Source organism: Pseudophryne corroboree, chromosome 10, assembly GCF_028390025.1.
Source record: "Pseudophryne corroboree isolate aPseCor3 chromosome 10, aPseCor3.hap2, whole genome shotgun sequence".
In the NCBI taxonomy this organism is placed as follows: Eukaryota; Metazoa; Chordata; class Amphibia; order Anura; family Myobatrachidae; genus Pseudophryne; species Pseudophryne corroboree.
In genome coordinates this window covers 128084326-128100097 of record NC_086453.1, presented here as the reverse complement: position 1 = coordinate 128100097, position 15772 = coordinate 128084326, and the positions used below count along the sequence as shown (strand labels likewise).

The 15772-nt window shown below is 45.4% G+C and overlaps 1 protein-coding gene across 1 annotated transcript in view; it reads left to right on the top strand.

The window, feature by feature from the left end:
* Positions 1–12582, top strand: part of LOC134965088 (G-protein coupled receptor family C group 5 member C-like) — a 34599-nt gene extending 22017 nt beyond the window's left edge. The window contains exons 3-4 of the mRNA XM_063941643.1: positions 8947–9011; positions 11874–12582. Of these exons, the coding sequence (XP_063797713.1) occupies positions 8947–9011; positions 11874–11948 (140 nt within the window). The 3' untranslated portion in view covers positions 11949–12582. The remainder of the gene's footprint in view (positions 1–8946; positions 9012–11873) is intronic.
* The last annotated feature ends 3190 nt before the right edge of the window (positions 12583–15772 follow it).

Here is a 15772-nt window from a genome sequence, read left to right as displayed (position 1 = left end):
CACATCTCTAATGCTGGATACCACCCGGGAATTGGAAACGGGTCCTTCCCGGGTGGGATCCAGCATTGGACCCTAACGGCAGGCTTCCAGACCCGGAAATATGCCAGGGTGGTTGCCATAGCGGCGGGGGACGGAGCCGGCGCTGGGAGATGAATTCATCTCCGCGCCACCTCTCCCTATGTAGTGGACGGGTCGCATCGACCCGGCAACTCATTTACACAGACCCGGTATTTAACCTGGGAATAACCTTTCTTATAACCCAGGTTTAAGTACCGGGTCAGGTTACCCGGGAATTCTCCATGGCCCCTTTCCCATCGCACAGTGGCCCGTGTCGACCCAGCAATATACCAGGTTATTTTCGCGATGTGAAAGGGGTATTAGTTAATATGTTAGGCAGTGTTGCTTTACCCATACGCAAATAAACATGACAAAGCATTGAAATGTATTTTCTATTTCTAAATAGTTCAATTTAGATCTCCCACTTCATACATGAAGGACAGGGTGTTTCCTCCTTTATGACACTATGGGGGAGATGTATCAAGCCTTGGATAGAGATAAAGTGGAGCAGTTGCCCAAAGCAAAAAGCTTCTGGAGGAGATGTATCAAACATATAGTTTAGTATATTTATCCCGTAATGAAAATGATTTTAATGTAACATCAGAGCTTGATATTGATCTATGTTAAGACTATGCCACATGAAAAGTATTTGTCCTGCTTCACAGTTGATCAATATAAAATGCATCAATTATAAAGAAAAAACTCTTTCGTGTTGCTTCTTGCATACTAATATATAATTTGCATATAAAGGTCAATTACTAATTTGCAGAAATGTCAAATAGAGCATATTTTTTATTACCAACAAATTATGGATGTATTTTGAATCTAAATGTACAGTAGACCCCTAATTACTATATATGTCCCCCTTTGATAAAAGACCCTCTTTAAATAGTTATTGCTTTCAACCCAATGGTGGAACTAGAGAGTGGTGGTCCCAGGTGCTGTGTGCCCCCTTCCCCTAACACACACACAAAATCACTTATTCATTCACAGTAGTGTCATTGGTCCTGAAGCGGATTTTTCTCTGCACCATTCAAATATGTTGTGGACCCCAGAACTAATATACAGTGGCAACATTTTGTACCATAGTATGTAAAATTACATGGTGCATGAGAATGCAGAGCAGTTTTATTACTATAGCACAGGCAGCATATGGTCCTGCCTCATTAATTGCGTGATGCGTAACCATTGGCCTGCAGTCATTTTCTGCTGCCTGCAAAAAGCAGTGAACCTATAGGGAGACCCAGAATGCTGCAGAAATACTCCTGTCCTGTCCTGACATCCTGGGCACCCGAGTGTCTGTTCTACATTACACTTGTCTATGGAGTTGTGCACTCTCCCAGACCCCACCTCACAGGCAGTGAGACACATCTGTTTGTCAATGAGCCTTGCAGCAAATCAGAATAAGCTTTGGATGGCAATAATTTCCACTGATGGATTCAAACCATTGACCATTGCCATTGATGATACAGCCTTTGGTGTCATTACTAGAATAAAGCTTCACACTACAACACTGCCAGATTGTCTCTGTACTGCAGGTGAGCAAATTCTCACGGGTAACAGAAACTTTGGGGGGGGGGGGGGGGGGGGAGGAGAGGTATAGCTAAAGGATTGGTGGGAATTGCTGCAGTGGGGAATGTCCAGAGCTGGCCCTAATCAATATGATGCACTAGGCAGGATTTTGACTGGTGCCCCCTAGCCCCGCTGCTAGTTCCACCTCTGACCCTGCACCCCTTTCCCATCACCCTCACCCCTCAGTCATAGCAGTCCTCATTTTGGTGCTCCTACCACCTAAATTTTAAATAGGAACAGCGCGCACATTCAGCGCTCAGCCCAAAAAGTGACGTGTTGTTTTGGGAAAGGGCACGGCCACACAGTAGTACCCCCAATTTAAATTAGGCCACAAAGTAGTGCAACTTTATTCACATATCATGCGATAGTGTTCCTTCTTCACGTTACATCACACAGTAGTACCACTTTAACCTATATACATTACTAATCACAGTAGTGCTCCGTATTTATATTACATCACACTGAATTGATCCTTATTCATATTATACTACACCATATTGCTCTATTCACATTAGACCACACAGTAGTGCCCTATCTATACGTTACGCCAAACCTTATACACATTATGCTACACATTAGTAATGCCTGTATACATATACTACCACACAGTAATGCCACTTACACATAGGATACACATCAGTAATGTCCTTATAAACACAATGCACATTACACATTATGCCAACCTTTATTAATGCCCTTATACACATAATGACACACATAATGCCCCTTACACATATGATACACTTCAGTAATGTCCTTATAAACATAATGCACCTTACACATTATGCCAACCTTTATTAATGCCCTTATACACATAATGACACACATAATGCCCCTTACTCATATGTTGCACATTATTCATGCATTTATACACGACACACATAATGCCCCTTACACATATGCCCCTTACACATATGCCGAACACTCTTGCATAACGAACCTACCCACACACAGCACTCACACGGCCGCTAACACTGTGACCTCTGCCTCTGCTTGGATACAGATGTGTCATCATACATCTTGCCTCAATATGCCATGCAGCTCCCGTCCAGCTCTGCTAATGCTGGGCGCCTTTTTTTTACAGAAAATGAGTCTTATTTTCATTGCTATGTGACTAGGATGCACAAGCAGCTTCTGCTGATTAAAATGCTATGTAGCATCAGAGGCAGAACTCTGGGAGGCAACGGAGTCAACTGCCGCCGGGCTCTTGCTTTGAAGGGGGGCACTTCTCCGCCGGTTCTGTGTGTTCAGCGACATTAATCAATTAAGTTAATTGACAGCAGCCGGTATCTCTTCCGTAGCCGACTTCCCCACTAGTCACTACACCTTACAAATCACACCCTCTTTATTATAGATACACTGGAAGCAGACATCTTACCGATGAAGCTATTTGCCCCTATAAAGGAAGCATGAGAATTCTAACTATATGAAGTTATTTCTCTGACAATTACAAGTAACTTTATATAGTCAGAATTCTCATACTTCCTATGCAAGAGAAGATATCGCCATCAGTAAGATGCATGCTTCCAGTGTAATAGGTTGTGGGTTCTAATCCTGGATATGGCACTTGCAAATTAATTGTCAGAGAACTAATCAGCATTGTGAGTGACTGAGCAGATCTATGTAGTGTGTGGCTGGACCCCTACAAAGATCTGCCCAGTTGCAACGGTTTTGTAGTAGCTTCATATAGTTAGAATCTGCAGGCTTGCTATATATATATATATATATATATATATATATGGGAGTGGGGGGGGGGGGGAAGGTTGACCAATATTTTTCTTGCCTCCGGGCAACTGGGACAAACTTACGCCACTGTGTAGCATGCCTATATTCTGTGGGCAAATGTGGCTTTATCTGCATACGAAATGCTACGTTACAGTGATTTCCAGGAAAACACTGTAACATAGCATTTCATATGCAGATACAGCCGCAGTCACACACAGAATATAGGCATGCTGCATATCATTTTAATCAACAGAATCTGCTTGTGCCCCAGTCCACAGCTGATTGGGGGCGAGAAACGCCCTCCCACACAGGTTACATCCAATGGGAGGCTCTGCCCTTTGGCTGCTGTGTGTTCCCAGAGCAGGATTAACAATGGGGCTGATGGAGCTGCAGCTCCAGGTCCACACCCCAAAATAGTCTCACTCCATCTGCAGCAACATACCCTCCAACAATTTACACAAAAAAACTGGTACAAATTCGAAAATGGGACGTGGTCACGGGTAAAGTTGTGTGGCCACGCCCCTTTTCCTAAACTTTCAATGGAAGTTTGGAGAGCCAAAAATCGGTACAGACCATAAAAAAAGGTACTGTACCTGCCAAAAAGGTACAGTTGGAAGGTATGCCACTGCATCTGTAGCAAGTCTCTGCGCTGTAGATAGGGGGAAAAAACAAACCTATTACTGCAGCGTCCTATGTCCTGCTGCCAGTCCGCCTGCCCCCTCCGGCATCAACAATCCCCACTCCCTAGCCGCGGCGCAGGTGGCACAAAAGCGGCTGCAGCCACTGGCATAGATGTGTATGAAAGCAGTGCAGCAGAAGGCTTCATAGCCCTCCCTGCGCCGCATACTCTCTGAGCCCCCGGAGTCTCCTATGCGCGTGATGTCACAGAAGTGCCTCCCCGCCACGGCTGCGCCCAGAGCCCCAGAGGCCCTGACTTCGCAACACAGCACCTGGGCTGCCGGCCTGGAAGCCCCAAGATGGCTAATGTAACGGATAGAGTGGGTGATATCGCGGAGGGTAATGTATGGACGCTGAATCAGTGTAAAAGGTGACAGTGCTGTGCAGTGCAGTGGGTGGGTGTGACACTGCACAGCACTCTCACCTTTTACATTGATTCAGCCAGTTCTGCCAGCCAGTCACTATTGTTAGCGCCGATGTTCAAACGCGCCACATTACAGGGAAGTAGATGCTCTAAATAAACTACAGCTCCCAGCAGCCCTTAGCGCCAAAGCATTCCGGCGCTAAGGACTGCTGGGAGCTGTAGTTTATTGAGTGCATCTTCTTCCCTGTAATGCGTGGCTGCTTGGCTGCTGTTCGAGTCTCCAGGAGAGCCACTGTCAAAGGGAGGACAGCAGCTTAGCTTCTTCCAGGAGGAGAAGCAGGAGAAGCATTACCCTCCCCTCCCCCACTCGCAGTACCTCCGGGCCCCATCTGCGGCACCCCCAGACCCACCCTCCACCTCCTGCGGTGGCTCCAAGCCCCCTCCCCCACTCGCAGCACCCCCGCCCCTTCCCCACCTGCAGCACTCCGCAACCGCTCCTCCACCACCCACGGTGGCTCTGGACCCCCTACCCCACCCGCAGCACCACCGCAACCGCCCCTCCCCCACCCGCATCTCCCCTGCACTCACCACTCTCCCAACTACAGCACCTACTAGGTGAGTCATCAGGCCCTATGTGCGCTGTTCACGCCGTTGCAAGGGGCTACGACCCCTTAACCATCGCACGCCCTTTGTCTGTGCAATATTTAACCACTCACACAATTATGATTGGAGGTAATACTCCATATAATAAAAATACTGCACGCCACAAGGGCGTGCAAGGATTAAGGGGTGTAGCCCCTTATGACGGTGTGAAGAGCACCCGTAGTGCGCGATGACTCACTTATATATATACAGTCTGATTATGCTGCTATTGCATTAAAAATCTTTTTTCACCTTCTTGCTATTTGGTGGTGTGCCGGTCTCCTTGTAATAGACCGATGAGGTATATGCAAGGAATGGACTGTATTTATTCTACCTGACCTGGCACCCATGCTATTACACTACAAAGTGTGTGCGATTTATTCCTGGATGTTATATACGCTGCTCAAAAAAATAAAGGGAACACCAAAATAACACTTCCTAGATCTGAATGAATGAAATATTCTTATTAAATACTCTGTTCTTTACATAGTTGAATGTGCTAACAACAAAATCACACAAAAATTATCAATGGAAATCAAATTTATTAACCCATGGAGGTCTGGATTTGGAGTCACACTTAAAATTAAAGTGCAAAAACACACTACAGATCCAACTTTGATGTAATGTCCTTAAAACAAGTCAAAATGAGGCTCTGTAGTGTGTGTGGCCTCCACGTGCCTGTATGACCTCCCTACAACATCACACAAGTGGCTCAGGTAGTGCAGCTCATCCAGGATGGCACATCAATGCGAGCTGTGGCAAGAAGGTTTGCTGTCTCTGTCAGCGTAGTGTCCAGAGCATGGAGGCCCTACCAGGAGACAGGCCAGTACATCAGGAGACGTGGAGGAGGCCGTAGGAGGGCAACAACCCAGCAGCAGGACCGCTACCTCCGCCTTTGTGCAAGGAAGAACAGGAAGAGCACTGCCAGAGCCCTGCAAAATGACCTCCAGCAAGCCACAAATGTGCATGTGTGTCTACTCAAACGATCAGAAACAGACTCCATGAGGGTGGTATGAGGGCCCGACGTCCACAGAAGTGTGATTGACATGGAGTCACATTGTGTTGTTTAAGAGTTCCCTCTATTTTTTTGAGCAGTGTGTATATATATATATATATATATATATATATATATATATAAATAATTCTGCAGTTTTCGGAGGTTTAGCAGGCTTTTTTAAATGATACATCCCACCCTGAAAGGTTTGATACATCTCTTCTTATGTGAATTGAAGACACCCCATACGCCTAATCTCCTGGATCCTGCGGGAGACACACAATTTTTCGGGGAGTCCCCTGCGTCCCCAGAGTGGGCAATCCTTCCGCCTCCCGGCCACTTCCTAGTGAAGATGGATTAGGTGGGTAGTATCTACCAATTCTATCATCAGACTGAAATAGATTGTGCGACACCAGATTTTAGGACTGTCCTTGCCTAGTATATGCTTTGGTAGATTACTGGAAGGTACATACTGTGTGAATGGTCCTCAGCGCAATGATCACTGTGATGACTGCAGTCTCCGTACCAACAGTATCTACTATAAATGCCTGACAGACTTTGGAAACATCTTGAAGCAAACTGATCTACTAAGCATTTGAAGTTAGTACTGACATTGGGCCTAATTCAGATGTGGATGGAGAGTGTATACTTGGAACTAGTATGGCAATGCAGCATTAGTGATCTGTGCTGCATCCTAGGACGCAGCATCAAATCACCTGTAACACCATTGGCCGACTGCATGATCCATGGGGTCAGTCTGCAGCTGTTTGGCAGCAGGGAAGGGCCGGTGAAGTGAGTATGAAGCATAAGGAACACTGGGGCAGATGTATTAACCTGGAGAAGGCATAAGGAAGTGATAAACCAGTGATAACTACAAGGTGATAAATGGAACAGCCAATCAGCTCCTAACTATTAATTTACATATTGGAGCTCATTGGCTGGTGCATTTTTTTACCTTGCATTTATCACTGGTTTATCACTTCCTTATGCCTTCTCTAGATTAATACATCTCCCCAATGACTTCAGAATGGCTGCAGAACGCATGACAAAACTAGTTAGGCCCTTTAGTGAATTATGGGCCTAATTCAGACCTGATCGCAGCAACAAAATTGTTCTCTAATGGGCAAAACCATGTTCACTGCAGGTGGGGCAGATGTAACATGTGCAGAGAGTTAGATTTGGGTGGGGTGTGTTCAAACTGAAATTTAATTTGCAGTGTAACAATAAAGCAGCCAGTATTTACCCTGCACAGAATCAATATAACTAACCCAAATCTAACTCTCTCTGCACATGTTATATCTGCCCCACCTGCAGCGCACATGGGGCCTAATTCAGACCTGATCGCTAGGCTGTGTTTTCGTACAGCTTGCGATCAGGTCTGAACTGTGCATGCATATGCACCGCAATGTGCAGGTGCGTCGGTCCGCACAGGGCCGTCTTTTCGTATGGGCTCAATGGGCACTTGCCCAAGGGCCCCAAGAGTATGAGGGCCCTAGGATGATAGCTGAGGGTCCCCTCATTCCAGGGATACCTTATTTTTGAAAATCGGCCCTGGGGAACCGGAGATATCCGACTTCAAAGCAGTGGTCCCCATCCAAGCCTGTTACTTGATCTTCCCAGCAAGATATCTCGGGTTCTGTCTGACTTAGAGTTTTTCTGAGGAAATACTCCAATAGCTGGGATGCTCCCCTTTTTGGTGGACACAGGCAGCTTGTCTCTACTATGCCCAGAACCAGAGATATAAGCCTTCCAGCAGCTGGTCCCTGCTCCAGCTCCACACGCCTGGTATTTTCATTGGTGGATTGCTCTGGCTCCTGAACTCTGATCCACCAGTCCACAGTACCTTCTGAAAGGTGGCACTCACTAGATTATTATCACATTCAAAGCTAAGAAATCTCTTTCAAGGAAATGGAGCAATATGCACTGCAGTCAAGCAAGCTGCCATCCCACCAGAAAATGATGAATATTAAACCCACTTCACTATCCACCCCTCCCATACGTATTAAACACCCCCTAACACCCTGGAAGTCATGTACCAGGGCCCCTTCATTCAGCCCAATGCCTCTTCTACAGTTTAGTGTTCTCTCTCCCATCCCATCTGTGCAGTAAAGGAGTAATTAGCAGAAATTACTGCTCCAGGTCCTACATGCTGAGCAGAAGCGGAAGATAGAACACCCCCTACCGCCAACGGGACATCAAAGCTGCACTGATAGCACCCCCCCACCTCTACTGCTGGAGGATGGGTAGGGGGACCAGTGCATCGCTGTGCCCAGGGGCCTTCACTGCTGTTAAGCCGGCCCTGGGTCGCAGCGATGGGGATCGGCGGGCAGCGATAGGATGTGCGAGAAAAGCAATCGCACGGGCGATCGCAAGGTGACTGACAGGAAGAGGCCGTTTGTGGGTGGCAACTGACCATTTTTAAGGAGCGTCCGGAGAAACGCAGGAGGGACCAGGCGTTTGAAGGGAGGTTTTCTGACGTCAGCTCCGGCCCCGATCATCGCACTGGAAGAGTAAGTCCTGGGCTGTGTAGAAACTGCAGAAACCTTTGTTTGTGCAGCTCTCCTGTACATGCGATTGCACCCCTGTACAGCGATTTCCCCCTCCCCCTTTTGGCGGCGACTACCTGATCACAGGGATGCAAAAACCGCACCCCAGCGATCAGCTCTGAATTAGGCCCATGGTTTGGCCCATTAGAGAACAAATTTGCTGCTGCGATCAGGTCTGAATTAGGCCCTATGTCCACTGACCTTTCAGTATGTTTTTTTATTTCAATCTTAAATTGCTATGCAATAGTAATAGTATATTTTCTGTGTACGGTCTCCTATCAGAAACTGCTATATCTTTTCTACATGTGTTACACATATGCAAATAGTGGCTACTAAATGTCTTTTATTATTTTATTTCCCCGTACTAGACAAGCCAGTTTCTCCATACAGTAACTACAATGGACTCTATCCCACTCTACCTCTGCACCCTGCGGTAAGTAGAATATTAAATGGAAATGACAGTGGCCCTCATTCCGAGTTGTTCGCTCACTAGCTGCTTTTAGCAGCATTGCACACGCTAAGCCGCCGCCTACTGGGAGTGTATTTTAGCATAGCAGAATTGCGAACGAAAGATTAGCAGAATTGCGAATAGAAATTTCTTAGCCAAGACACTCCCCCGTTTCTTCAGACACTCCCGCGTTTTTCCCAGAAACGTCTGCGTTTTTTCGCACACACCCATAAAACGGCTAGTTTCCGCCCAAAAACACCCACTTCCTGTCAGTCACACTCCGATCACCAGAACGATGAAAAATCCTCGTTATGCCGTGAGTAAAATACCTAACTTTTGAGTAAAATAACTAAGCGCATGCGCTCTGCGACCCTTGCGCATGCGCAGTAAGCGACTAATCGCAATATAGCGAAACTCGGCAACGAGCGAACAACTCGGAATGAGGGCCAGTGTCTGTAGATCGTATTCAAACTCTGGTATTTTCTTTTTTACATAATTTTCTTAGTTGTGCATTAAAATGGATCATCTAATCATTGATAACGTTAATATTACATCTCTGAGTCTCTTTGCAATAGGCACCTATAGCAAAATGTAATAGCCTGCGAGGTGCAGGCTCTTTCGGGATTTCCTACGAGTCTGCTCGTATTTTTTAAGCACCAATCATTTACAAGGCAAAACCCACCTGGTTTTGCATTGTAAATTATTGCTGCTTTAAAAATCTAGGCAGATTTGCAGGAGATCTCGAACAGCCTGCACCTCGCAGGCTATTACATTTTGCCCGTAATCTTCTTTGCAAGATTGAGAACAGCAGTTTTTAAATCATTGTAAAGACTGTCAAAGGGATTAAGATCTAGACGTTGACTGGATTTCTGCCAACAGCCTCACAAACAGGTAATTCCCAAACATAAGGCCATTCCAAATATAAACGCATTGCTGGATTATTGAGGCCTGACCCAAGGTTTAGTCACAGATGGTTTTCCCATAGTTTTATTATTTGGCGTTTTACCTAAAATATTTCTTTCAGATCATTACTTGACCCAGTGGAGTTTACACTCTATAGCATGGGTCTTCAACCTGCGGCCCTCCAGCTGCCGTGGAACTACATTTCCCAGCATGCCCTGCCTCAGTTTTAGCATACCTTAATAGCAAAACTGTGGCAGGGCATGCTGGGATGTATAGTTCCACAGCAGCTGGCGGGCCACAGGTCGAAGACCCTTGCTCTATCTATAGTAACATTAGAGGATATTCTTTTGCCCGAAGCCAATTAAAAGCAAACCTTGGGTCACGGAGGAAAGGTCTGCAAAAATGGAGATAACACACAAACTCCACACCTATATAACCTTGGTCAGGACTCGGGAGTTGATGACCTCCGTGCTGTGAGGCAGTAATGCTAACCACTATGTTAACGTATCCTCAATTTTCATAAGCTTTCCAGTCCATGAAACAGAATTATTATACTCCTGTCTCCATGCTACATAAGTGTTCTTGCGAGGATGCAATGTTACCTCTGTTCTGAACCTATCACTTAGCTTAGACTTGATTGTGCTCTCGGGATATTAAACGTAATACTATTTTATCCTCCCACTGATTTTCGATAAACTTGTCTCAGACATACTTTGATTATTCTTTGATGCAGCTATAATTTATTTGTCTAAATTGCCCTAGACCTGTCAAAGCAAATATCTGGATGCTGTCATATTGCTTCTTTTGTCTGAAAGTAATAGAACAGTGCCACCTGCTGGTGAGGTCTGGTACAATGAGGCTCAGCAAAAATTGACAACAGATATATTGTGTTCACTGTTGTTTTTAAGGTAAACAAAACTTGATTTCCCTCAGTACTGGAAGGTGTCTGAAGGCACGCATTAAAAAGGTACACACTAAAGAGATGTGTGCAGAGCGATCTATCACAGACCGTTCAGCACACATCTCTCCCCCTGCTCAGCACAGCGCGATGTGTGCTATGCGAGGGGAGGGGGGAAGGGGAGGGGGGGGGGGGGCGCTCACTTCACACAGCACTGAAGTGAGCGACCTGATAGATTGAGCCTGCAGGCTCAATTTAGCAAAGGCGATAGCGATGCGCAGCCTATCGCTGTGGGGCATACACACGACAGATCCATGCACCCCCCTTAACTTTCAGTAATTGATATGCAATGGCTTCTGGGGGTTATTCAAAATCTGCAACCATATACTCACATGCTGGGGACCGCCCAGCACAGGGCAAGGCTGCCCAGCATGTGTGATGCTGGCCCGCAATGCAATCGCAATTCAATTGCGATCGCATCGAATAGCGGTTGACCCCTGCCTGTGCAGCCTGGCTGCGTAGGCAGGAGCAACGCCGTCATGTTTCCACACACTGGAAACGCAGGCGACGTCATCGGCCGGTCCTGAAATCAGCCATGACAACCCCTAACCCCCACGGCACGTCGATGTGCCTGGAAGCCCATCGCCTATCAGTCAGCATCTGGGATGTGATCGCATGGTGAAGGATCGCACATGCGCACTGCAGCCGGTACGCAGATACCAAAACCACGGGCTTCAGAGCGATTGCTAGGATTGCTATCAGCTCTGAATAAGGCCCTCTATGTTAAAAGGTAGAATATATTATTATTTTTATATTTAAATATTATATTTGCGTAAATAAAAAATGTAAACATTGAAAAATATTGTAGGGTATATTAAAGCATTAAATTGGAAATTACTCCCAGTAGTGTATTTGACTTAATGACCTAAGAAAATTAAACTCTTAGCAACGTAATATAAAATGTTCAAATTCATACAATGCAAATTAGGTGTTTTGGTTTATGTCTAATTGTGGGAAAAATAACTGACACTTTTATTTAAACCTAGGAAGCTGAAACTGTGAACCACATACCTGTACATCTACCTCGGATCTCAATGGAACCTTGGCGATACCATCTGTGAACTTTGGATACACTATCAATATTAATAGCTTACAACCATCAAGAAGGCTTTTCCACTCTGGACAGACTTCAGAATAAGAATTGTAGGAATGAAGGGATTGATGAGGTTCTGAGCAAAGCACATAAAATTATTTTTACTACATTGTTCTATCAATTCTCCTTCCCGACACTATGAATATTTGATAATGCTGCATTACATTTTAATCATCCTCGGTCTGATTTACTCTGTTTGATTCGTGGCAGACAGTTCTCCTGAGTCTTCATTAACCAACCTGTTAACAATTCAGAAGAACAAATGTTTTCTTGGTGCGCAGAACACAGCAAACATCCAGTCAGTTCTGGTCACTAACCTCGGAGACAGAAGGGAGGTGTTAAGTTAAATGTCTGGCACTGAAGATACTGAAGATACTCATGAAATGACAAGTAGATTAATTTGATCATACACTAAAGAAAAGACCCAATTAAATAATCACTGTCTCTCTTTATTATGTCACTGATTAGTTGTCTTCTGATTTAACTATGAGTTTCCGTAGTATAAGATCACTATTGATTAATTTATATTTTGCCCATGACAAGACTTGAGATTTGTGATTCAGATTTGCAATGTTGCTTATAAAACTGATATCGTTTTGTAATGCTTTTGTTACAGTTTTTTTTTTCTTTGGAATAGAAATACCCACCTAGGGTAAGGTGAGGCAGAAGGATAAAAATAAGTCCCGGGAAGGAACAGGTTGGGTCGTGCGCATACAGTGCTTCCCAACTGTCACTGATTGTCTGGGAGACTCCCTGAAAGAGCAGCAATCTCCCTGACAAGTCTAGAAATCTCCCTGCTTGCACCTTACCCCATTATGTAGCTGATATATTACTGGGATGGTGGGGGTGGGGGGGGGGGGGGAAATAAATCAGAGGCATATACATTCAAATGGGATCATCAGTGCTATTTACACATTCAGTATAGGAGACCGACAGCCAGAATACGGGCAGAGAGTGCAGTGACAGAGGAGCGGCATGTCACCCGCTGTCGGGATTCCGGCGTCGGTATCCTGACCGCCGGGATCCCGACTGCTGGGAAATTAAACGCATCCCCTGTTTCCATGCATTGGTTGTAAGGCAAAATGATCCCTATGGCTACATGCATTTTTAGATAAGGGTTTTCGTGGCCACTTATATGGAACCTCTTGTAGAACACAATACACAAGCAAAACCTGAAAGTATTCGTTTCTTTTCATTAACAAGTGGATCTTACTAACTGCTTTGGGGCTCATTTACATTTGGATGTAAGTCACTTTTATGACACACCTCTCAGATGTAGCAGTACACGTCCGCACTTATAGGTGATAATTTCACAACATCCCGGAAATGCTGTTTCAAAAGTAGGCAAGTACAGTAAGCTGTGGTGGCCATACACAGTGATAGCAGCAGCTACTGCCTAAGGGAGAAAAAGAGCTATACAGATAGGTCATGTGAGACACCTATAAAAGTGTAGAAAAAGTACAAAGACAGTTAGTTGAACATACAGAACGCTCGTTTGTGAACCATACATATTTTCGCACTGCACATGCAAAATCAAACACATTTAAGTCTCCACTTCCCAATGTAGTGGAGCAAATGAGCTATAACAAGGTGTTCTCCTGTACATAAAGTTCAGAAAGGACATGCGTGCTATGCAGAGAAAGGCGGGAGAGTATCAGACACATCTTTTCACGTAGTGTACGGCAGGTGGAAGTGCACACTGATGATGAGTATCAAACCAAGAATGCAGGCCGAGGTGCCATTCTTGCAAAGATGCAAATATAAATACACGCATTGTTTTCCTTGCCGCAATGCGGGATTGTCTGCAGCCCAGTTGTGTTCCGCTCTGCATTGGACCCATTGAATTAAAAAGAACATGGAATGGGATCAGACATCAGACACAAAAACATCAAGAGATGGAAGTGACAACACATACTCAACAGCATACGCAACATCACACGTGTAAAGTATTGTTATATTTCATTAGAAAAATAAAGTCCTATAATGATTTAATACTAAGCTACAGCTCTTCTGACAGCCAGGCAAGCTAAAAAAGAGCAGTTCTGTTAGTGTTACTATTTCATCCAGCCAGGGTGCTAAATCTGGACCTCTGCATTATATTCAACCCCATTTAGGCCTCCTTTCATACATACTGTATATAATATATAATTGATATTACCTGTTATAATTAGTGATGTGGTTTTGGGTTCGGTTCCGCGGCCGTGTTTTGGATTCGGACGCGTTTTGGCAAAACCTCACCGAAAATTTTTTGTCGGATTCGGGTGTCTTTTGGATTCGGGTGTTTTTTTCAAAAAACCCTAAAAAACAGCTTAAATCATAGAATTTGGGGGTCATTTTGATCCCATAGTATTATTAACCTCAATAACCATAATTTCCACTCATTTCCAGTCTATTCTGAACACCTCACACCTCACAATATTATTTTTAGTCCTAAAATTTGCACCGAGGTCGCTGGATGGCTAAGCTAAGCGACACAAGTGGCCGACACAAACACCTGGCCCATCTAGGAGTGGCACTGCAGTGTCAGGCAGGATGGCCCTTCAAAAAAATAGTCCCCAAACAGCACATGATGCAAAGAAAAAAAGAGGCGCACCGAGGTGGCCGTGTGACTAAGCTAAGCGACACAAACACCTGGCCCATCTAGGAGTGGCACTGCAGTGTCAGGCAGGATGGCCCTTCAAAAAAATACTCCCCAAACAGCACATGATGCAAAGAAAAAAAGAGGCGCACCAAGGTGGCTGTGTGACTAAGCTAAGCGACACAAGTGGCCGACACAAACACCTGGCCCATCTAGGAGTGGCACTGCAGTGTCAATCAAGACAGGATGGCCCTTCCAAAAAATTGTCCCCAAACAGCACATGATGCAAAGAAAAAAAGAGGCGCACGAAGGTGGCTGTGTGACTAAGCTAAGCGACACAAGGGGCCGACACAAACACCTGGCCCATCTAGGAGTGGCACTGCAGTGTCAATCAAGACAGGATGGCCCTTCCAAAAAATTGTCCCCAAACAGCACATGATGCAAAGAAAAAAAGAGGTGCACCAAGGTCGCTGTGTGACTAAGCTAAGCGACACAAGTGGCCGACACAAACACCTGGCCCATCTAGGAGTGGCACTGCAGTGTCAATCAAGACAGGATGGCCCTTCCAAAAATTGTCCCCAAACAGCACATGATGCAAAGAAAAAAAGAGGCGCACCAAGGTGGCTGTGTGACTGAGCTAAGCGACACAAGTGGCCGACACAAACACCTGGCCCATCTAGGAGTGGCACTGCAGTGTCAGGCAGGATGGCCTTTCAAAAAAATTATCCCCAAACAGCACATGATGCAAAGAAAAAAAGAGGCGCACCAAGGTGGCTGTGTGACTAAGCTAAGCGACACAAGTGGCCGACACAAACACCTGGCCCATCTAGGAGTGGCACTGCAGTGTCAGGCAGGATGGCCCTTCAAAAAAATTGTCCCCAAACAGCACATGATGCAAAGAAAAAAAGAGGCGCACCAAGGTGGCTGTGTGACTAAGCTAAGCGACACAAGTGGCCGACACAAACACCTGGCCCATCTAGGAGTGGCACTGCAGTGTCAGGCAGGATGGCCCTTCAAAAAAATACTCCCCAAACAGCACATGATGCAAAGAAAAATGAAAGAAAAAAGAGGTGCAAGATGGAATTGTCCTTGGGCCCTCCCACCCACCCTTATGTTGTATAAACAGGACATGCACACTTTAACGAACCCATCATTTCAGTGACAGGGTCTGCCACACGACTGTGACTGAAATGACTGGTTGGTTTGGGCCCCCA